The sequence below is a fragment of the Neophocaena asiaeorientalis genome, unplaced genomic scaffold (assembly GCF_003031525.2).
Source record: "Neophocaena asiaeorientalis asiaeorientalis breed wild unplaced genomic scaffold, Neophocaena_asiaeorientalis_V1.1 scaffold19, whole genome shotgun sequence".
Taxonomy (NCBI): Eukaryota; Metazoa; Chordata; class Mammalia; order Artiodactyla; family Phocoenidae; genus Neophocaena; species Neophocaena asiaeorientalis.
The window spans coordinates 7,258,945-7,282,913 of NW_020173388.1; the positions used below are offsets into that span (position 1 = coordinate 7,258,945).

The following is a 23,969-nucleotide window of genomic DNA, read 5'->3' on the forward strand; positions in this document are numbered from 1 at the left end:
TCTCAAAAAAAAAAAAAAAAAAAAAAATCAAAACAGGGCATTCTTGTTGTCCCTCGGGGTTATAAGCAAACATAGATCTGCAGGTTCATAAGAAGAAGGAAAGAATAAGCTTTCTTTTGTTTTCAATGACTCTATTGTCATAATTCAGAATATTTAGAAATTAACAAGTTCATTTAAATTTATTTATGGCTCTGGGGAAAGGGGTGTTCCAAGAGAGGAGGCTTAGTAGGACATGGGTATTATCTCCAAAGGGAATGACTTTCCAAAGTTTCTTTAGGAAGTTCTTATTGTTCTTCAAAGCAGAGATCACTCAAGTGCTAGCGTACTCTGCACCATCCTGTAATTGAGGGAGGGCTAACTCTTCTTAAGGCAACTCTCCAGTCCACAGAGACTAAAGCCAAACAAGGTAAGTATTTCAGAAAGCCCCATCAAAGAACAGACAATGGGATTACATCCAGTAATTAACAACTCCCCCTTGTCTTTGACTTTTCCAAGGAAATGTCTCTCTTCCTGACACAAGTTGTTCTCTTTCAGTGTGAATGTCAGAGATTATATTTTGCTCAAGTAACAGTTTCTATGTTGTTAAATGTCTTTAAATTTTTATTCACTGTACGCTTGATTAGAAATGCCTTTTAGGTCCACCAGTACGGATGTCCACACATCAGACTGGCACTTCCATCCCAATGTCCATATTGGCCTGAAATACGCCTAGGATTAAAAGGAAGTGTATTGATCAGACCTGCATAACAAAGTTCATGTGATCAGAAACTGAAATTGGGCAAATCCTCATTATTTCTTAGATCTAGCATTTTTTATTTTTGTGGCTACAGAGAAAAGTTGCTGATAAATGCAGTTCCATGTGATCCAAGAAACCTTGTTACTTTTGGTCTTGTTTTGATTCCAAACTGATTTCTTGAAAAGATACAGATCACAATGAGATTCTCTCATCAAAGCCCAGAGATACTAGCCATATTGAATTAATTTGCAGACAATTCAAAGCATGCATTCAGAATTCAAAAGAATGTATTATCAATATCATCCCTATCTTTATTTAAAGTGAAATACTTTGTTCGTCATGGATTTTTTTCATTAACTTTGACTTTTTTTTAATATTGCATTAAAATGTTATTTTATTACTGAGTTTTTGGTACCCAGTGCAACTGCTTGCCTCACCCTAGTCCAGAGCCTGTGCCTACTTCTCTTCCTAAAGGATCTCAGAAGAAAGGAAGAAGCCCCTTTTGAAGAATATGGTTTATTTCCCCTCAGCAGGGGAACAGCAAAAATGGTTCTGATAATCTCTTCTATATGAGGCCTTCCAGGAACTTTGAAGATGCTACTAAACCAATACTAAAGCCACTTTCTCTTATGCAAGTTTGCTGGATAAGGTTCACTGTTGGGCAAAATGCACAATTCTAGGGAACACTGCTCTCATCATAGTCTAATTGGTGCTGCTCAGGACGGCTATCAGCCCATAAGCCATTGATTTTAGGTCCACCATTAAATAAGGAGCTTGCATCAGAATTTAAATCAACTCTATCCCTAAGCATGCTGTTTAGTGCAGCTTTTTTTTTTTTTTTCCATAGCAAAACTTTCTCAACAAAGGAAGCAGTTCATTGATTTACAAGCATCAGGTCCCAGCTCCTTGTTGATTGGCACTTTGAATAGCAGTGATCCAAGTGAGAGGTGCTCCCTGGGGTTGGGAAAAGCAAAATCTGCACAACTGAATGTGGACATCCTGTTTTCACCTCTCCTTGACTTCTTGATAGACACAGCTCCAGAAGCAAAACTAGTAACAAAGAGATGTCCTTGGAAACAGACCCCCTCCAACCTCTTCTTTAATCCTAACCCCTTTTCCTTATATCTTTAACACTCAAAACTTTTCCTTTCCATTTCCTGGATTGACTCTGGGGCAAAGTCACTATTACACTATTCTGGTTTAAGAGAGATAGGTACCTTACCCACAGTGACTTCTGTCCTCCTGGGACCATGCACAATGTCTATTTATTAAAATTAAATACTAAGTAGATGGATGCTCTGTTGTTAAAACTAAATACAAATAAGCTCTTGGCTTCCTGATGGCTTGTAACATCAATTAACAGCATCTTTGTTATTGATAATAAACACACACCAAGGAAGAGTTTCCTTTCCCAGCCATCAGTGACAATATCCTGAAACTGTTATATCTCTGAGGATAGTGGAAAAATTGGGGATTTGATCCCCTTACCCAAAAGTCTGACCCAGGTGATACAGAGCCTAAAGACCTGGATTAAAGCCTCAGTGAAGGAGGGGGATGTATAAAATCCTTTGTAAAATTTTGTTTGGAGACTAGAATTTTCACATAAACTTAGGTGTGTGGTCATTGGCAGAAGGAATATTTAACTGATAAATTCACTGACCTTAAAGACGTAAATTTTAAGATCAATGCTCTCAGAAAAAATTATGTTAAAAAATAAAATAGAAAAAAAATACCAAAGCAGGTCTAGAGAAGCCAAAATGCAAATCTACATTTTTTAATTGAAGTATAGTTAATTTACAGTGTTGTGCTAGTTTCAAGTATACAGCAAGGTGATTCAGTTATGCATATATATTCTTTTTCGGATTCTTTTCCACTATAAATTATTACAAGATATTGAGTATAGTTCCCTGTGCTATACAGTAGGTCCTGGTTTATTTTATATGTAGTAGTATGTATATGTTAATCCCAAACTCCTAATTTATCTCCTCCCACCCCCCATCCTGGAAATCTACATTTTTGACAGGAAACATTTCTGCTTCTTCAAAATTTATTTTTTAAGTAAATAGTTTTAATTAATGCTATAGAATTTTCTTCCTTTCATTTGTGACCTTTTTCAAACACTCCCATATTATTCTTGTGAGTCCCTATAATTTCTTACGAGAGTTTCTCAACAATATTATTCCATCTTCCAGGTGAAAACTGAAATATTTGCTTGGAATAACCCTAAGCGTCTCTGAAACTGACCTCCCTGCTCAGGACAGACCTGGGGAGTTTGGACCATGGGAAAAGCTAACAATCTGAAAAAGTTTGGAAACCTTCAAGGATGATTAAACCTTCAGTTTCTCCTATTCCATGTTTAAAAGCAAAGAACTATATTCAAAATATTTATTAACAAACTGAATCATGCCTCATTAAGAGCTCCAAGTTAACAAGATGGTGGTGGTAGGTTGCATAAGGAAATTTAAAAATTAACACACAGAAAGCTTTGTTTTAGCAGAGGAATTTCTTCCCAGGCCTTGGGGATCAAATACATAAATATTAGGTATAATGATAGCTATTTAACACTTCACATTTTCTATCACACTTTTTGTATTTTATGCATGGCCATCCTCCATCAATTTAACTTATTCTCTAAATTTATGGAGAGCAGTAAAACTGGTAATTGTTATAGATTTTACCTAAGGAATTGCTATTTCCCAGTTTGAGTCTTAGTACTGAGGGAGAGTAGCCTATTTCTTAAGCAACATTGCCATCTGGTGGCTATTCATACATTTCCCAGGCCTACATGAACTAAAGAGACCTCAAGATTGGAATTGATGTATGTCCCACAATTTCCTTTAATTGTGTGGATCAAATTGGTTAAGGACAAAGGGATTATCCTGCCCCCCCCAAATTTTGCAACTTTTATTTCCAATAATCAGTGTTGTTTTTTTTACAAGGCCACTTCTAGCTATTCAATGAAGAAAAATTGAACCAAACAAGGAAAACATTAAGAAAAAATTTAAAAATCTATCATTATTTCCACGAAAGCACCATGTATTTCAAATACTGGCATATTCAATTTGAAGTTACATTTAGCCCCTCTGTATCAATATTTCTTTCTTGGAGCTTTTGAGAACCTAATTTTCAACACTAAGACACTAGTGATGAGAGATTATGTTGCGCTCTGAAAACAGAAAAAGTGCTTTAGATTTTAGGAATAGAAACTGAAACAGGTTCATTTCCAATCTTCTCTTTGGAACATTTGGTGAGTAAACAGAAAAAGCCAAATGTCTCTCCTCTAATATTTGGGAAAATTCCAGTTGAGGTGGGCCACCTGTGAGGTCTAATATTTGGATGTCAGTTTCACTCTAGTTTAGATTTTCTCTAGAGATTCATATGAATAATCATAAAGCTGTTCCAAAGTCTGAATCATCCAGGTGACAAGCTCCATTTGGCAGACAACCACGAGTAGGCAAACTGTGGCCAATGGGGACTCGTTATTCTGTGTTTCTAACACAGTTTAGAAACTGTGTTTCTAACAGGTAGAAGGGAATGACTTATGAAATACACATTCTGACAGCTCAACAAAGAGGCTATGCAAATACAAAACATAGGAAAGGACATTTTTTAACCTCTAGGGAAGAAAAATTAAATTTCTATTCTTTTTTGTCCTCTTTCTTTTCTTGAAAATCTAATTATATAGCAATCTTTTTATATGTATGTACACAGATAAAGAATACATATACTAAATTTTCAGTAACTTACCTATTACTGGAGTATGGCAAATAATATTCTCAGAGGCTTTTAAATTAATATATTATTTTCCATTTAGAAATTTAAGGACAGCATAATACATGCAATAAATTATTTCTGCAATATTCTGCTTGTGAGTCATTAAAGCCAGATCGAGGGCAGTGCTTTTCAAACTTGTCTGCCAATGTTAAAAATACAGATGCCCCTGGAGATTCTGATTCAGTATGCTTGGAGTAGAGTCCAAGAATCTATCTTTGATAAGTATGCCAAGTGATTTTCATCATCAAACAAATTTGGGAAATATTAATCAACATTTCTATTGAAGTGACTTAAGATGTAAGTATAATCACAACTCAGACTTATTGGAAGTTACACGTAAGTTAAGAATTGTCATTTTTAATAACCCAAATATGCAAAAATTTAGAAAATAGTTATTTAAGAATTTCATAAAATGCATGCATTATATGAATCAGGATACAAATTCATCTTTATAGGGAATACTATTCAGTGGGTTCTAATTTTGAATAATATCCATTTGTCTCTCTCACTGATTCATAATTACATTAAAGGTTAGGTACCTGTTTTTAAGAAGTGTAAATAGATTTACATTAGAGAGACTAACTAGGAAAACAAAACCCTGATAAAGCAGAAGAGAACAAGAAAGAGAAAATAGAAGTAAAGATGCAAAGGCATAACATGTGAGGGACTGAAGGAGAAACATGAATGCTGGAAAAGCAACACTGACATAAATACTGGGTTCAAGGGAATTTTATTTTATGATACACTTGATAGAAGGGTGAAGCAAATAAGACAAAAGGGAAAGATAAGCAGAAGTATAAAGAACAGGGATAAATAAGAGATTTCTATTTTGAGCCTTTTATTGCATAATGAATTTATTGAGCGAAAAGTCTGTTTATCAGAGTCAGAATTCTTCCTTCACTTGTAAAAGTTCATAAAATCTAACTCCCAGTGGTGAGCAGCATCTGTAATTCTAGAAAACCAATAGGTCTGAGGAAGAATTTCCTGAAACAGGTCTTCTAGAACAGTACTTCTTCAAGAACTCCATGAAAAAAAAGGTTTCCATGGCAAAATAAATTTGGAGAGTCTGCACATGACATTCTCTTTGAAGTTCCCCACAAACAGTAGATTAAAGGCTCTGAAGTCCTATAGAGATTTGTTCGAATCACATTTAACACATTGTTTTCCAAACTTTGTTGGCCACAGGACACTTTTTTTCAGTTCACATCTTATTAACATTCTGTAGAATCAGGGAGAAGAGTGTGGGGCTCAACATCAGAAAACCTGGGTTGAACTTTTGCTCTAATATTTACGTACTTCGTGACCTGGGTCAGGTTACTTAATAACTTAACCTTAGCTTCTCCATCTGTAAAATGGGTTTAATAATGCCTAGCACAACATCTGGCACATAAAAAATGTTGGATTAAGTACTAGTTACTTGTATTCTGCAAAGGTTATTCTGAGAAACATCTTAAGCTTTCTGTCAAATTATCAATATGAAGCGTATGTATTAAATGATGCCATCACTCTTCTTAACATCAGAAGAAATTTATTTTTCCAGTGAAAGAAAACCTGAAAATTTTTCTTTTATTTTTCCTCCCTCCACCCCCAACCCTTTTTATTTTCAGTTAGGCGATTTCAAATCAAACCAAGAAACGTCAGAAATCAGTGACATCACATCCAGGCCAGTGATATGCAGCAGACAGTTGTCATAAACAACAGGATAGAATGGATACAAACGGGTCTTAGATAAAGATAACCATTATCTTAGTCTGTTCGGGCTGCCATAACAAAAATAGCATAGAGTGGGAGCTTACTCAACATTTATTTCTCACAGTTCTGGAGGCTGGATTGTCGAAAATCAAGGTGTCAGCAGCTTCAGTGTCTGGTGAGAACTTGCTTTTGGGTTCATAGACAGTCATCTTCTTGCTATGTCCTTAGATGGCAGAAGGGCTGAGGGAGCTCGAGGGGGTCTCTTTTATAAAGGCACTAATCACATTCATGAAGGCTCCACCCTCATGACCTAATCACCTCCCAAAGCCCCCATCTCCAAACATCATCACATTGGGGTTTAGTTTCAACATATGGATTTTGGGGGGACACAAATATCCAGTCTAAAGCAACCATTTCTAAGATGAAGCCGCCTTCTGGAAACACAGAATTCTCACTGCCTAGTAAAACTCTACTGGTGCCAAACACAAGAGTGTAATAGGTGTAACTTGGTTTTCATGCCCTTGACTATCCCATTCAAAGGGTAAAATTCCACTATATATCCTGCCAACCCTAATCACATGCTAAAGGCCCTAATAGTCCTTCATCTCCCCCTCCATCCATATGACTTCCTGAAAAGACTCCAAAACCTCCTAACACCACGACTGGAACATCATTTAACACACATCAAGGGACTTCCCTGGTGGCGTAGAGGTTAAGAATCCGCTTGCCAATGCTGGGGACATGGGTTCAGTCCCTAGTCTGGGAAGATCCCATGTGCCATGGAGCAACTAAGCACAACTACTGAAGCCCACATGCTTAGAGCCCATGCTCCGCAACCAGAGAAGCCACCGCAATGAGAAGCCCACGCACAGCAAAGAAGAGTAGCCCCCGCTCACTGCAACTAGAGAAAGCCCGCATGCAGCAACGGAGACCCAATGCAGCCAAAAATAAATAAATTTTTTTTTAAAAAGAAGCATAGACAAATGCTTCCTAAATGAATCAATGATGAATGAACGAATAACTGTTTCCATTCTCATTTCAACTTTGTGACCCACAGAGCCAGGCCAATCCTAAAGTCTCTTATTCTGAAGACACAGCTCTGAAATTTGTTCCCTGGTCTAAGATAGGAGGGGTGTATAATGCCACATCTGCCCAGCATCCCAACACCAGAAATCAATTGTGAAAGGGTCCGATTCATCAAATGGCATTCAAGAGCTTCTGACAATTATCCGATTACTATCTTTTCCAAAATATATTTCACATCACATTTCAAGACATTATTTTGGTTGTATCCTAAAATTATGGCTTAAACTATACTGAAATAAAGCTATAACATGCCCATTTATCATATTTTTTGTTGCTCACCCAATAGCAAATAGAGTTACCTGCCTGATTTTTTTGTTTGTTTTTTTTACATCTTTATTGGAGTATAATTGCTTTACAATGGTGTGTTAGTTTCTGCTTTATAACAAAGTGAATCCGATATACGTATAAACATATCCCCATATCCCCTCCCTCTTGCGTCTCCTTCCCACCCTCCCTATCCCACCCTTCTAGATGGACACGAAGCACCGAGCTGATCTCCCTGTGCTATGTGGCTGCTTCCCACTAGCTATTTTACATTTGGTAGCATATATATGTCCATGCCACTCTCTCACTTCGTCCCAGCTTACCCTTCCCCCTCCCCGTATCCTCAAGTCCATTCTCTACGTCTGCGTCTTTATTCCTGTCCTGCCCCTAAGTTCTTCAGAACCTTTTTTTTTTTTTTCAGATTCCATATATATGTGTTAGCATATGGTATTTGTTTTTCTCTTTCTGACTTACTTCACTCTGTATGACAGTCTCTAGGTCCATCCACCTCACTTCAAATAACTCAATTTCATTTCTTTTTATGGCTGAGTAATATTCCATTGTATATATGTGCCACATCTTCTTTATCCATTCACCTGTCAATGGACAGTTAGGTTGCCTCCATGTCCCGGCTATTGTAAATAGAACTGCATTGAACATTGTGGTACATGACTCTTTTTGAATTATGGTTTTCTCAGGGTATATGCCCAGTAGTGGGATTGCTGGGTCGTATGGTAGTTCTATTTTTAGTTTTTTAAGAAACCTCCATACTGTTCTCCATAGTGGCTCTATCCATTTACATTCCCACCAACAGTGCAGGAGGGTTCCCTTTTCTCCACACCCTCTCCAGCATTTATTGTTTGTAGATTTTTTTGATGATGGCCATTCTGACTGGTGTGAGGTGATACCTCATTGTAGTTTTGATTTTCATTTCTCTAATGATTCGTGATGTTGAGCATCCTTTCATGTGTTTGTTGGCTGCCTGGTTTTGATACACTAATTGCCAGTAATACTGTGGAAAGTATGATGTTTATGCTGGCACCCAGGGGGAAATTTTTTTTTTTTTTTTTTTGCGGTACGCGGGCCTCTCACTGTTGTGGCCTCTCCCGTCGCGGAGCACAGGCTCCGGACGCGCAGGCTCAGCAGCCATGGCTCACGGGCCCAGCCGCTCCGCGGCACGTGGGATCTTCCCAGACCAGGGCACGAACCCGTGTCCCCTGCATCGGCAGGCGGACTCTCAACCACTGCGCCACCAGGGAAGCCCATGGGGGTCAATTTTTTAAGTGTGAAATTATCGCATCACACTGCATTTGAAAGAAAATTAGTTCCTGCTTCATTCTCGATGCCCCTATTCACTCAATGTATTAAGGCCAACAGCCTTCACCGTTTTGGTATTTAAATGGCATATGCGGAATGTCACTTACCCGTATGGTTCCTGGGCTCACATTTCAATGACCTAATGCAGTTTGGAATACTAGCTTCTTAAAATCTCCATAACACATTACCCTTAACTATAGGTATGATATTATTCAAAGTCATACTACTAAAAGTCTTCCATTCAACCCAAACTTTATAGAACACTATTGGCAGCAATCTGCCTTGTGAAGGATTTGCAGGTGCCTAAAAGTGAATTATAATGCTCTGCAACTTGCCATTTCTTAGGAATACGGCAGGTGGAGGACACAGGTGCGGTAATTGGAAGTATTAGATGGATCTCTGGGCCCCTCCCCCTGCACTCATTTTATGGTTGATGATGATCTTAGGATTATAGTTTCAGTAGATACTTGTAAAAAGACTGAGTAATTCACCTGTGGATGACATAACTGAGTTACTTTCTTTTGTGAAGTTCACCATATTTCTCCCATTGTCTTGCATAACTTTCTTATATATAGGTATTTGCCCCCCAAATTAATTCTTCAATTGATATGTGGCACTCTCTCTTTTAAATTTGCTCTACTGGCTGTATTTTTTTTTCTTTCTTCCATCATATATGCTCTCTATGACAGGAAAAACACAAAGGAATGCAACTGGACATGACATTAAGTTCCAGAAGAGCCCGAACCATGTCCATTGCTACATCCCTACCAGTACATACGGTATCTAGCACACGGGAGGTGCTCATTGAACTTGTGACTGTATGAATGAATGAATGAACGAACAAACCAATAAACAAAAGAACTGATGCTATAGGCCATGGAGGAACAAAAGAAAAGAGGAGAGAATGTTATTCTGAAATAAAAAGGCTTGGAAGAAGACCACATGGTGTATTGGAGGAACAGGTTCCTAACCTATTTTACATTGAAGACAACCTGGATTTCTCGTGGGGAGAAACTGAAATAATGTACATGAAAACAGTATAGAACTCCTCAGAGAGTGTCTTGAATATGAACTCAATGAATTGTGAATAAAATAACCTGAAGCTGATAATTAACCTGCAGCATGGAATCACAGCATCATGGAGTCAACCCCAGAGCAGAGGCACCATTGATATTTATTGAGGGAATTTGTGGCCCTTTGTTCAGACCTCAGAAAATGGAGATGGGTGAAGGAAATCTACAAGGAAAGCAGTTCATTGCAAAGAACCTACAAGTACAGAAGCACTTTTTTTCTTAATTTCATGATTAGATGTTAAACTGTTAATACAAAAACTAACATGTATCCAGGTTACAAAGAAAGAGTTTATCGCTTGTCAAAGTCACCAAGGTTAAGGTGCACACCCTGATGGAGTAGAGGTCAGCCTCCCTTGGTTTTGTGGATCCTTTCCAAGAATTAGTCTAGACTAACTGCCATGTCCCGTGCAATTATGGATCAAATCAGAGACTTGAGAAATGGCAAGTGGCCAGACAGGGTACAAAGCAAATAAACTGAGTGCATGTGACCTTTTTCCCAATCAGAGGCATTCCCATATTTCACTGATATGTAGGCATTCTCATTATTTAGTGAGATTTTAGAAAAGACCTTTTAACATATAACACATATAACACATTCTATGGTGTTAGTATACACCAGCTTCTCCAGGAATGCATTTACTATGTAAATTAAGGTACAGCCGTAAGTTTTTGTTCAAAACTTTACCAAGAGTTTTTCACCATTTCAGAAAACCCATGACATTAGCGTTTATGATATTGCCGGTACAACGCACGTCGATCGGCACTTGTAGCTAGTAATTCTACATAAAGGCGTAAGCGTCTGATGACTTTATCTTCCGGGATAGTCATACCCAAGCTTTTTTGTTGAAATACATTCTATTTTATTAAAAACCGCTTTCCTTTTTTCCGATTTATATTGCAGTTCAAGTACTATATTCGTTGTTTAAAAGTATATAGGCCTATAAATCATATTAACTTTGAACATCATTTCAGAATAGCCAAAATAAAATATTTGTTATGAAAGAGGGCATGAGTCTGGGAGGGTTGAGAGAACCACTGATCCCATCCACCCTCGCTATGCAGTGAAACTGAGGCTCAGAGAGATGCAGTAACTTGCTTAAGGCCACCAAGCAAGTTGATGACCAAGTCAGAACTGGAGTTACCTGGGCACTGGGTTCTCCTTCCAGCACGCGGCCCTGCCTCAAAGTGATGACTACATAAACGGAGAGGGAGAACAATTAAGTTCACGCTTCAGAATGAGTTGGTGACCATTAGACCCAAAGGGTGGAGACTGGGGAGGTCTCTCCCCGTCCCTGTGTCCCAGCACAAGAGGCAAGATGCTTTAGAGAAGATTTTTTTTGGTTTTTGTGGGGTTTTTGGTTTGTTTGTTTTCACCTAAAAAGCCCCAGTTGCTGGTCCTGGTGCTGAGATTATACAAACTGAGCTGTGACCAGTTCAGCACTTCTCTCTAAAAGGCACACAGCAAAAGCTGTCATTTGCAAAGCTTGTGTTTAAAACCAGCATTAAAGTGAAAAGAATTTTTAAAACAAAAACAGAAAGAACAGTATTCATCTTGAGAAAGCAACATTCCATTATAATCTTGAATGTGAACTTTTTCAACAGTACTTCACAGCGAAGAAATCAAGGGATAGACATTCAACTTAAAATCCATAAATTGTACCCTTAGCTTTTAGCCTTGAGTTTAAGCGTTTTTAGTCAGATGGAGTTCTTACGCGGTCTGAGTTTGTAAACAACCAGGTGGAATAGGTAAAGGGGGTGTCCCAGGAAGCTTTTATATTTCACACGTACATTAAAACTGCCCGAAATATTCCCGGGAGATAAACGCAAGGTAATTAACAGTTATCTCCAAACTGGCTTCTATCCAAATCACAGCTCTGCATTTATGAAGCAAGAGGATTCTCTCAAGTAAGTAGCTTCAACAAACAGTGCTCAACTCGGCCACACTGGGCACTTCACAGTAAGAGAAGAGAAGCAGGCCAATGAACTATATTCTCCTAAATCATCATCACCTACCTTTAGCCTGAAGTCACTGCTATGCTATAAGTTCCCCAACCTGAGACCAGGGCTGTCTTCCAAACCCCCAAAGAAAATTGAAACACCCCAGATTGTTTTCCAGTTAAAGCTAAAACCAGCAATTATACTATTTATGATCAGTTTATAAACTGAAATGACTCCTCTTGTCTTTTGGACTCAGCACGGTAAAGATTTTCCACTTTAGTTCTTGTAGTTGCTATAAAAGAGCCTCGTGTTTCAGGATGAGAATCCTGAACCTGTGTAACGGACTTTGCTTCAAATGAATATGATCCTAAATACCCAGGCAATTGTTTTTTGTTGTTGTTGTTTTTGTTTTTTGCTGTACGTGGTCCTCTCACTGTTGTGGCCTCTCCCATTGCGGAGCACAGGCTCCGGACGCGTAGGCCCAGCGGCCATGGCTCACGGGCCCAGCCGCTCCGCGGCACGTGGGATCCTCCCAGACCGGGGCACGAACCCGTGTCCCCCGCATCGGCAGGCGGACTCTCAACCACTGCGCCACCAGGGAAGCCCTAGGCAATTGTTTTTTTATCAAATTAATGGAATCTGTATCTATAAAATAAAATAAAATGCGATATATCTGAAGTTACAAATGCACTAAGCCAAAACATTTAACTCTCTGTGTGAAGTGATACACAGAATTGCCTTTTCACATTATTTTAAGTGAGGTCTGAGGCAGACAGCTGGCAGGTGGAGGCACTGGGTAAGTTAGCCGTTGCAGACGTCCTGGGCAGAGGAACATGGCTGGTGGTTTTAAAACCCTAGGGAGAAAAGTAAACGGTTCATTATTATGGTCCATTTCTTTTGGGAAGACCTAAAAGAAAGGCGGATGGTTAATCTAAGTTTACATCAATGAAATCTCTCCATGAGAGCCTCTTCCGGTGTCACCCACGGCACCTGCTGTGGTACCATCCGCAAGAAGGCCCAGAAATAAAAGGTGTGAAGTGGAGGTGAGAAATGTTCTCCAAGGAGCAAAACATTCACTTTGCTGCATGATGCTGTGCTCTAAAAGCAACAATAAAAAGCAGAAACTTTGTTCCATCTAGACCATCCGACTTACTTGGCAATCCACACCTTACTGGAGAAGGACTCCGGCTTCGAGATATCTGGAAAATATAAAAGTGTAGTGCAAATTACACAGTAGATGGAGCTCAAAGAAAGAATCCTTTTGATGTGTTTTTCCTAAAACCAGCTAAAGAGTTTATCTGAAGCAGTTTAGAACTATGATGGTTTCCCCCTAAGGTTGAGCGCTGTGATTCCGTTTATACTTCCTGAAGTAAATGGACACTCAACTTAGCTTAAATTATATTATTAACTAAAAGCTAAGCTCTGTGGCCTAGTTGTTTATTGGTTTTTGTTGCTGTGGTTGTTTTTAGTGGTTTCTAAACACTTTGAGACTGGATGCTCACTGGCCATACTGAAGTCTATGCTTTCCAGAAAATACTTACTATTATTATTAATTAAAGCTAAAATGATCCAATACTCTCTGGCACATCCTTTATATGAATTATGTCTTGTGTCCAAAATGCTGTCCTATTAAGGAGGGTCTCTGGGAAGCCAGAAAAGAGCCATTTTTCAAACCTCACCTTTGCTTTCACTGAGGAAAACCTACCCCCACACCTACAAGCCTGCGATGGCTCGGAAATAACTGACCACAATTATCATTTTTGCTGTGAGCTTTCAAGCACTTTAGATAAATAGACATTAACAAAGATGGAAGCTGTTCTGGATATGAGGTCTCAAACAAGTCAACCAGATTAACCAAAAATGTTTGTACCGGGCTTGTCGTAAAGAGATGATGCTGGAAAGGGACAGGATTTTAGCAGCAGTTTCACCTTTGAGCATCTACTTTAGTCTATCAAAAGCTTAAGTTTGCACTCCCTGGGCACAAAGTAGGAAAAAGAGAGGATGGGTTCAAACATACACAGGTACTTATTACAGAGGGACATTGCCCATTGCTAAGCTTTCCAATGAGGGCCCAGAGTTAAAATTTGCCATGGCTGTGAGTGCAACAGGTGTCTGATATGGCTCTTTCTCCTGACAGAACAGTTCCTCTTAGAATGAGCATTGTGATTTTCCAGTATAAAACTCATAATATGTCTTTTTCATTTATCAGCCCATTAAATGTACTCTCCTTTCGCTTTTTCCTACTGTGAATACCTATTTGGCAATAAGGATAATTAAGTTATATTAAAATCAGCAAGAACTAAAGAACTGTGTCTGACACATGGCTTTCCATTCTCAGGCCATTTCTTTCATGTGGATGGTCGTCCCCAGTTTCCCAGCCCACAGAAATTCTGCCAGATCACATAACAACTCCACCGTGAACTAAAGCCAGAGGGAATCTCTACCTCCTCCGACAGCTGTAACATTCAGTTACTTTGTTGAAATCATACTGATCTTCCTATATTGCAACCCATTCAGGGAAGAAACCATGTTTTAGTCATTTCTGTATCGCTCACACACAGACATACACACTAGCATCCATCCGATAATGGAAAAAATGTTTGATAAGAACGTTATCAGGGCTTCCCTGGTGGCACAGTGGTTAAGAATCTGCCTGCCAATGCAGGGGACACGGGTTCAAGCCCTAGTCCAGGAAGATCCCACATGCTGCAGAGCAACTAAGCCCGTGTGCTACAACTACTGAGCCTGCACTCTAGAGTCCGCGAGCCACAACTACTGAGCCCGTGTGCTACAACTACTGAAGCCCGCATGCCTAGAGTCCGTGCTCCACAACAAGGGAAGCCACCGCAATGAGAAGCCTGTGCACTGCAACGAACAGTAGCCCCTGCTTGTTCCAACTAGAGAAAGCCCGCATGCAGCAACGAAGACACAATGCAGCCAAAAATAAATAAATTTCTAAAAAAAAAAAAGAATGTTATCAAACATAATGTTTTGTTGAGAGGGGTTTAGAAGTTTAGGGCTAGAGTTGCATCACTAGAGATAATTTCAGAGAAGTTGCCTTCTCTACCACTCTCCCTAGAACAAGTTTGAACAAATATTTAAAGAATTTTTATTTGGAGGAACAGCAAATTGTTAGCCTATCTGGTATCTTAACATGTCTTGGTCTAGATCTCTATTCAAAAGGCATTGACTAAATATTATGTGTTGAATGAATGAACAGTGGTGAATCATATGAATGTTAGTTTTTAGGGATATTATATCCACAGTTTTCAGAGATGTTTTTGCTGTTATTTTTTTCTTTGATATATGTGTTAGTAATCCTAAGGATGAATACACAGAGACTAATCTTAATTCTTCCTACTTGGAAGTCTGGAGGAAAATTAAGACTTGCAATGCCCTTTATACAGTATTAAAATCCAGACCATTTGAGCAATTTCTCCAAACTCATACAAGAAGTTCTAGAGATACCAGAGACTGATGTGTGCAGAGATCAGTTGACTAAGATATCCTGTTCCCTGCTCAGGAGACTCATAGCTAATAGCCCATTTTCATTTAAAGATAAAAATAAAACACAAAATAACTAAAGTCTATTATTCTTTCAACTAATGAAGGAAAAATCTACCTCTGCCTCCTTCTTTCTAGAATGATAAATTCCTTAGCCAAGGTAGTATAAAAATCAATCTGGGGTGATTGTAGTAGGTTCTCTTTCTACCTACAAACTTATCATCGCCTCTTTTGTAGGTGACTGTGGACAAAAAAAAAAAACGTCAACCATAAGATGATTTTGTGTAAAAATGATTAGACAGATACATACCACACTTAAACTAATACGGCTACGAGGGCAGATGGGACTTAAACTCCTGCTTCGACATCGACTTAGAGATCGCACTGAATTCCACTAGAAAAGGAGAAAGAGAAAAATAGTCAATAGTTTGTGAAAGCCCAGGTGGCTTAAAACAATACTCATATCCCATAGAACGAACAAGAGGTTTTCCCGATATGATTACACTTGCCCGTTCCTGGTCGCCAGTATAAGTACACTCATTTGCTATAGCTGCCCAATATTTGACAATAGCTCTAGGGTACTTCTCAAATAAAATCCCATTACAATGAACTTTGGGATATTCAGATTCATGATGCTAGTGGAACTTTGTTTTGATGAGTAAACTGTTAGAAATTACATTCAAGTTTGCAAGTGTTGGAGAACGTAAGCTCCATCTGGTCAGGGATTTGTGTTTGTTTTGTTCATTGCTGAATCCCCAGCACCTAAACACAGAGCTTGGGTCATAAATAACTATTGAATAAAATGAATTAATGAATAAGTGAGTGAGTGAATCACTACTGTGGCCCACCTACTGTCCAACTAAGTTAATGAACAAAAAGAAAATTTTATTTCCTATAATGAGATTTTACTAGTCAAAGTCTTCTCATCAATTCCCGTCATTCAACCCTTTCCCGGGTTCTTGCTTTTAGGGCATTTTCTTTGTTTTAGGAGTTTAAGCTTGGGTAAATATTGGTGACATACTGGAGGGGAGAGAAGAAGGAAGTTAAAAGGCATTGCTATTTGATGGAGAACATAGGAATAGTGGCTATTTCCTCTCCCTCCCCTCCACATTGCACTGCAGACAGTTTACAAGAGTTCCTTAACAGAGGGTAATTGTTGTAAGGGCAAGAAGCACGTTTTATGAGTTCATTCGTTGTAGAGCACGTGCGATTGCCAAGTCAACGCAACCCAGTTTCTATGGGCTCAACTCTTACAGCACAGAATATTTTCATTGAGATACTTTATGCTACAGTGGGATGTTTAAGCTTAAGTTCTTAAGTTCTTTTAAATACAGTATTCCGCTTCTCCACTTCATGTGTGAAAAGCTGCCATGAAGCACTTCCCCTATCCTCCAGGTCAAAGAGAACAGGAACTGAGACCACTCAGATGGTGGCTTTGCTCTGGACCTGGGAGCTCCTCTCCTGAATTCACTTAACTTCTAGGAAGGGCAGGGTAAAACTCCATAATGGGAACACAATATAGACTATCCAAGCACCCGTAGCAACGAGTTCCAACATCCTCTCCCCACCTTAACACACACACTTACACACTTGCATACCTAAGACTCCATTCTGAAGGCTGTCCAATTATTTAACATGTTCAAAACATTCTACAGCCAATGTAGATAGGAAGCAACCCTCCAAAACTGATTGGCTCTTCTCTCCCTACCTCCTCTGCCCTCTTTTTCTCCATCCCTCCCCTCCCTACACATCGTACCAAGGAGAGAAAAACAGGACACATTCATCATATCCCAAAATACAAAACTATCAGTAAAAATTGGGCCAATTGTTTTCTGATTGTTAATCGATCACTTTTAAATGCTTAGAACTGTAGAGGGCCTCTAAAAGTTGAGCTCAAGGGGCTTTGCCCTTATAATAGCATAATATTTCTAAGACAGAGGAGGCAAATAGGACCAGTTCTATCATGTAAATAAAGCAATAAACAAAGAAATGACTGGCAGGAAATGATGAAGACTCATGGAAGAATCAAAGAAAAGAATCTGTTCTTTCCCAGCCAGTCCCTTTCCTCTCCTTTGTACAAAATCTTATCAAATAACCCTTTATGAACTTCTTTTATAGAATCTCTGGGTTTATAAATGTTCTCGAACTTGTGAATCAAACACTTGGGATGAATTGTCATTATGCAAGGCCACCATACAAAAGCCCCTCTCTTGGTGACAGCTTCTCCCTTCATAACGACACAGTCCTTCTCCATGAGAGCAGGCCACACGTGATAGAAGACCAAGGGAGCCGTGAAATCGGAGTCATAGCTTCGACGGTACCTATTTTAAACACCCAAAAGAACAAGAAAGAGAAGATAAGCAGTTATATAACCTAACTGGGAGGGAAGCAGACATCAGTGTAAATTCTCATCTTTTATTCTGCTCACACTTAAATATGGATCCTCATTCTATTATTAAAGAGATAGTTGTGGGCTCCTAGAATAGGAACCACTGATAACAAGGACCCGACATGCGCTCACTAAAAACAAGTCATGTCATAGAGAACAGACTGGTGGTTGCCGTGGGGGAAGGGTTGTGGGAGGGATGGACTGGAAGGTTGGGGTTAGTGGATGCAAACTAGTATATTTATTTATTTTATTTATTTATTTATTTATTTATTTATTGCGGTATGCGGGCCTCTCCCTGTTGTGGCCTCTCCCACTGCGGAGCAACACAGAATGTGTATAGAGATATGCATATGTGTAACTGAATCACTTTGCTGTAGAGCAGAAATTAACACAGCACTGTAGAAGTGCAATGTGCTATCACTGCACAGTGGAGCCACCCCAACACAATACTGTAAATCAATTATACTTCAATTTTTTTTAACTGACAAAACAAAAAGTCATGTCAGACTAGTCTTTTTCCTTCTCAGGATTACAAGAATTGTAATTCAGGGAAACGCTAGAGACAGAGACCATCTAAGTCCCACAGGCAACCTATAAGATTTCTCATGCTGGGAACTTCCCTGATGGCGCAGTGGTTAAGAATCCGCCTGCCAGTGCAGGGGACACGGGTTCGAGCCCTGGTCCGGGAAGATCCCACATGCCGCGGAGCAACTAAGCCCGTGCGCCACAACTGCTGAGCCTGCGCTCTAGAGTCCGTGAGCCACAATTACTAAGCCCGCGAGCCACAGCTACTGAGCCCGCGTGCCGCAACTACTGAAGCCCGCGTGCCTAGAGCCCATGCTCTGCAACAAGAGAAGCCACCATAATGAGAAGTCCGTGCACCGCAACGAACATTAGCCCCCGCTCACCGCAACTAGAGAAAGCCCGCCCGCACGCAGCAGTGAAGACCCAAAGCAGCCAAAAATAAATAAATAGATTTATTTTAAAAAGAAATTAAAAACAGAATTACCATATGATCCAGCAATTCCACTTCTAGGTATTTATCCAAAGAAAACTAAACACTAATTTGAAAAGATATATACACCCCCATGTTCATTGCTGCTTTATTTACAATAGCCAAGATGGACATCTAAGTGTTCATTGATGGATTAATGGTTTAAAAAGTTGTGGTATCTAAAAAAAAAAAAAAAAAAGTTGTGGTATCTAAAAAAAAAAAAAAAAGTTGTGGTATCTATACAATGGGATACTATTTTGCTATTTAAAGAAAAGAGAATGAAATCTTGTCAAGTGAGACAACATGGATGGACCTCGAGGGCATTATGAAATAAGTCATACAGAGAAAGACAAATGCCATACAATCTCACTTATATGTGGACTCTAAAGCAAACAAACAAACAAAAGCCAAGCTCACAGATACAGAAAACAGATTAGTGGTTGCTGGACATGGGGGCAAAATGGGTTAGGGAAGTCAAAAGGTACAAACTTCCGGTTACAAAATAAATGTTATTCAGACATATAATTGTTAACAATATAGTTAATAATACTGTATTGCAAATTTGAAAGTTGCTTAGAGAATAGATCTTAAAAGTTCTCATTGGAAGAAAAAAAAGTTTTGTAACTATATATGGTGACTGATGGTGATAATCATTTCACAATATATACAAATGTAGAATCATTATTGTTGTAGATGTGGAACTAATACAATCTTGTATGTCAATTATACCTCAATTAAAAAAAATTTTAAACAATATAAAGCAATATATGTCTGTATTTCTATAGCACTTTTTTTAAACATCTTTGTTGGAGTACAATTGCTTTATAATGCTGTGTTAGTTTCTGCTTTATAACAAAGTGAATCAGCTGTACATATACATATATCCCCATATCTCCTCCCTAGCACTTTTCTTTTAAAGAGTTCCAAACAGACTCCAGGTACTCATTAGTTCTCCCCAAGACCAATATGTTCAATGGAAATCATAACATCACCTCTGAAGCACATTTGACCTAGAAGGAAAATGACCCCAGAAGAGGGCCCTGCCCTGTAGTACAGAGAAGTATATAGCTGGGCCTGAAAATCAGGTAATGTCTGTTGATTTCCCCACCCAGAGTTATTTTCCCTAAATTGTTCCCAGAGAATACAGACAAGATAATTTATTTATAAAGAATCCCTTAGCTTCTGCTCCTATGTCTCTTACTTGCAATCATTAAAAATTTCTCCATCGGCCCCAAATGCAATGTCGAGGGGTGGGTCTAAAGTCTGCATTGCAAAGGCAATGCAACATATCTCCTGGATGAAGTTACTGAGGAGGCAAAAATCAACTTCAGGAGGGAATGAAATCTTGGGATTGACATTCATGGCTCGGATCACATCCTGAAAAACAAAAAGATGGCATCACCTTGTTACCAACCTGTGAAATACACACTGACAATCCTAAGGACGTTATGACTGCTGGGAGGGGGAAAGAGCATGTGAGTGAAAACAAGGTAAACTAGAAGAGAAGTGCATGTGCTGAAACAGAGAAGGAGGAAAGATGACAGAGGACAAATGACATACGAAAGGCCAAGAAAGTCTCCATAAACAAAAAACTAAAGCAAAAACCCTTAGTAGCTTTTATTTATTATTTCCTTCTTTTTCTGAGCAAGTTATATAATCGCAAACACAGGACTCTGACTTGTTCATAAACTATAATAATAACAATTATAATAGCTTGCTCTTATTGAGAGTTTACTCTGTGCCAACTCTTGTGCTAAGCAAATTACCTGCTTCCTTTCATTTAATCCTCTCACAAACGCTATGGGGTCATGACCATTGTTGCTCCCATTTTAAGATTAGAAAACTAAAGTACAGAGAGGTTAAGTAAATGTGCAAGGTCACACAGCTAGTAAGTGGCAGAACCAGGATGCAATTCCATAGCTAGCTTTCCCAAAATCATTGCTCCTAAGCACTATGGTATTCTATCTTCCAATCTTAAGAGCCTGTCTGAAGAATAAAACTAGAAAGCTCAAAATATTTTCCTCATAATACGTCTAAGAAAGAAAGAGCCAATAATGACTGGTTCTACAAAATATATTCGATGCTCATTCCTGCTCTTCCATTACATAGATGCGACACTAAGCTGGATGGATTTCTGAGTTATTAGTATTCATTATAAACAGCAGCAGCAGCAAACCAGTCCCAATAAAAGACCCAACACTTACATTAACACTGCTTTGGGAATCATATAGATCAAGATGACAAATGATATAATCCAAGACAGCGTCCTCAAAATCATTTGACCCTGCATACGACGGTGTCAGCGATTTCCTCACACGGATCTTAAAGTGTCTGAATGCCATTTTAGCTACATGGAACGCCTCCTGCACATAAAAGTACAGCAAATTTATCTGGCGGGAGGAGGGAGGTAAAGAGGTCCAAAGCAAGGAATGAAGAAAGAATGCCCAACAAAAATTCAACATCATACTTGACTTCTGGTAACTAAACCCATGGTCAAAACTACTTTTAATCTGGGAGAAAATACATATCTAAATTTTGGAAAGTACATAAATACATATAAGACTACCCATATTCACTAAGTTCAAGGCAGTTGACCACTGTTCTGGTAATCCTGATTGCAAGGAGCAGGACAATGCAGGCGTTCAAGGAAATAAAATCACCTGTGGTTACATAAATACTTGAAATATGCTAGTTGATGCTTTGATCCCACAGCAACATTATACTCTTATCAAGAAATAAGAGAAAATTATAAATCTAGTGGTCACGTCATACATAGACACATATCAAGCGTCTGCCATGTTTCCTGGCATATATTAATTCAACAAATATTTATTAAATGCCTGTAATATAGCAGGCACGGGGAAAACTCAGTTATGCATGAAAGATATAGCCTCTACAATTACAGAACTTTAACCAACTCAGTACATGATTCTTAATTATATAAATTATATATAAATTAAATAATTCTTAATGATATAAATTCTTTTTTCTGTAAAAAGCCAGATAGTAAATATTTTAGGCTTTGCCGGTCACATAATTGTCTCTGTCTTTTTTTTTTTTTTTTTTTACAGCCCTTTAAAATGTAAAACCATTCTCATATGTTAGCTCTTGGGTGGCATTTCTCTTAGAATTACAGATCTGGGCCAGATATGGCCCAGGGGTCACAGTTTGCTGACTCCTGATATAAATGAATAAATATAGGATAAAGTCCGGTAGATTCTGATAATTCTGCTCTCACACCAATATTTTGTTTTGTTTGTTAATATTTAGCTGTTCTCATTACAGACTCTTAGTATCTCTGTATGGTACCCACAGAATAAACGCATTTGCTTTGGATTTTGAGATTATATATGAGCACTTTTTAATCTTGCCATACTCAAGTGGTTAGCAGTTCTAGTAACTACTCTTAGTTAACTAAACAAAAGAGTGAACACAATCACAGCCTTTTGATTTTTCTAAGAAGGGAAGGTAACCAATCAAATGATAGCCCTTAGCAATAATATATCCATTGTGCGTACATATACCCATATTACAATAGAAGATCCAGCGCGAATCAACTTCGTATATACCCATCTGAGATAGTCCTACATTTATGGATGCTTCAACAAATGTCTGGTCAAAATAGATATTGACATATATGAATAGTTATTGAGTGTGAAAAATAATTCATCGCAAATATCTGTAATGGAAGGCAGGCAGGGAGGGAGGGAGGGAGGGAGGAGACAGATGGAAACCCACCCTCCTTCAGTGACCTCAGGCCCTACCAAGTCTTTTTTAAGCCGTCTTGTTCAGTTTACCCAAGCACTGCCTGGCCGCAGCGCCCTTGGACCGCGGAAGTGCAGCGGCGCGCGCGCGAGGCTCACGTACCACTGTCGCGATGTAGATGATCCGCTGCACCGTCTCGGCTTTGTGGATGCAGCGCCGCAGCAGGCACTGCGCATCCAGGCGGGTCTGGGAATAGGCGTCGCTGAACCGGGACAGCAGGGCGGCCTTGCGCGCCACGCTGGACAGTTTGGCGCGACTCGGAGACGGGCTCTTGACCTTCGCGACCGCGGTGGAGGGGCTGGTGGACCGTCTGCGGCTGCGGCTGTGACTGCGGCTGTGACTGCGGCTGCGGCCGCGCCTGCGAGGGTCAGGGCTCGGAGACCGGCTCCTGGCGGACCTGTTGGTGAACAAGAATCAGGCAGGGAAGCGCTCTGATTCCCTTCACTTTCTTGTTCCTAGACTCGGCTGCTTCTCTCCCCATAAACCAGAAGCCACGGGAACAGGGAGAGCAGCTCCCTGTGAGAGGCGCTGTGTCACCATAAGGCCTCAAATAGGACCACGAACAAAAAACAATACTCTATATTTGCCTGGTGCATTAGAGTTTATAACACACTTTCACTCACTCAGCACATCAATTTATCCTTCAAGCAGCCAGGTAAGGTTAGCATTGATTGTTGGCCCTTTTACAGATGAAGAAGTTGAGGCTCAGAAATGCTAAGAAGGCTATCCTAGAGTAACACAGCTAGCAAGAGCGAGAGTTAAATAAAAAGTCAGATTTTCAGTATTTCTTACCCCAACCTTGGGCCACTAACACATCACTGAGCTTTCTGGTATAAAATGAGATGAACACTGATTGAACAATGAGAAAGAAATTCTGTGTTCTCCTTCCATAGCAATGGAACCGTTTGCAGTCATTTTCTCCTCCGCAGATCCTCCATTTTCACCTACATAATTTGTGCCCTATTTCGGGATGGTGGGGAGGTTATCAAGTGAGCTAATACATGTGGAAGTACTTGGTGAATCGAAAAGCATTCCATCAGTGAAACGTATATTGCTACCAAGTACAAAGTAAATGATCAGACTAGCTAGTCCAAAGGGAATGGGCCACCAAAAAGAGAAGTTTTGTAGAAGGAACTGTGGGGCAAAAGGTAGTACAAAGCAGACTCTCCGAAGGTGGAAAGGGAAAAAAAGCCCTCATTTATAGTGTTCGCCAGTTTCCATGATGCAACAAATACTCTCACCATAGCCAATTTCAAACTATCAGTGTGACGTCACTGAAACCAGAGTTAGGTAGAAATGCACAGAATCAGTTCCCAGAGCTAGTACAAGTTGGCACTCGTACAACACTGATGGAGTGACTCCCCAAAATGAAAGCCTAAGGTGACATTTAGGGGAATGGAGAACAGGGTTAGGGGTGGCTTTGATAGCCTGAATGTG

General features: G+C 39.4%; 1 protein-coding gene across 1 annotated transcript in view; it reads right to left on the minus strand.

The window, feature by feature from the left end:
- Window positions 1-23,969, minus strand: part of SPATA18 (spermatogenesis associated 18) — a 106,836-nt gene that overhangs the window by 65,528 nt on the left and 17,339 nt on the right. The window contains exons 7-13 of the mRNA XM_024746694.1: window positions 22,635-22,929; window positions 20,972-21,130; window positions 19,969-20,144; window positions 17,582-17,705; window positions 15,695-15,778; window positions 13,034-13,079; window positions 11,085-11,134 (exon numbers count right to left, since the gene is read on the minus strand). Coding sequence (XP_024602462.1) covers window positions 11,085-11,134; window positions 13,034-13,079; window positions 15,695-15,778; window positions 17,582-17,705; window positions 19,969-20,144; window positions 20,972-21,130; window positions 22,635-22,929 — 934 coding nt within the window. The remainder of the gene's footprint in view (window positions 1-11,084; window positions 11,135-13,033; window positions 13,080-15,694; window positions 15,779-17,581; window positions 17,706-19,968; window positions 20,145-20,971; window positions 21,131-22,634; window positions 22,930-23,969) is intronic.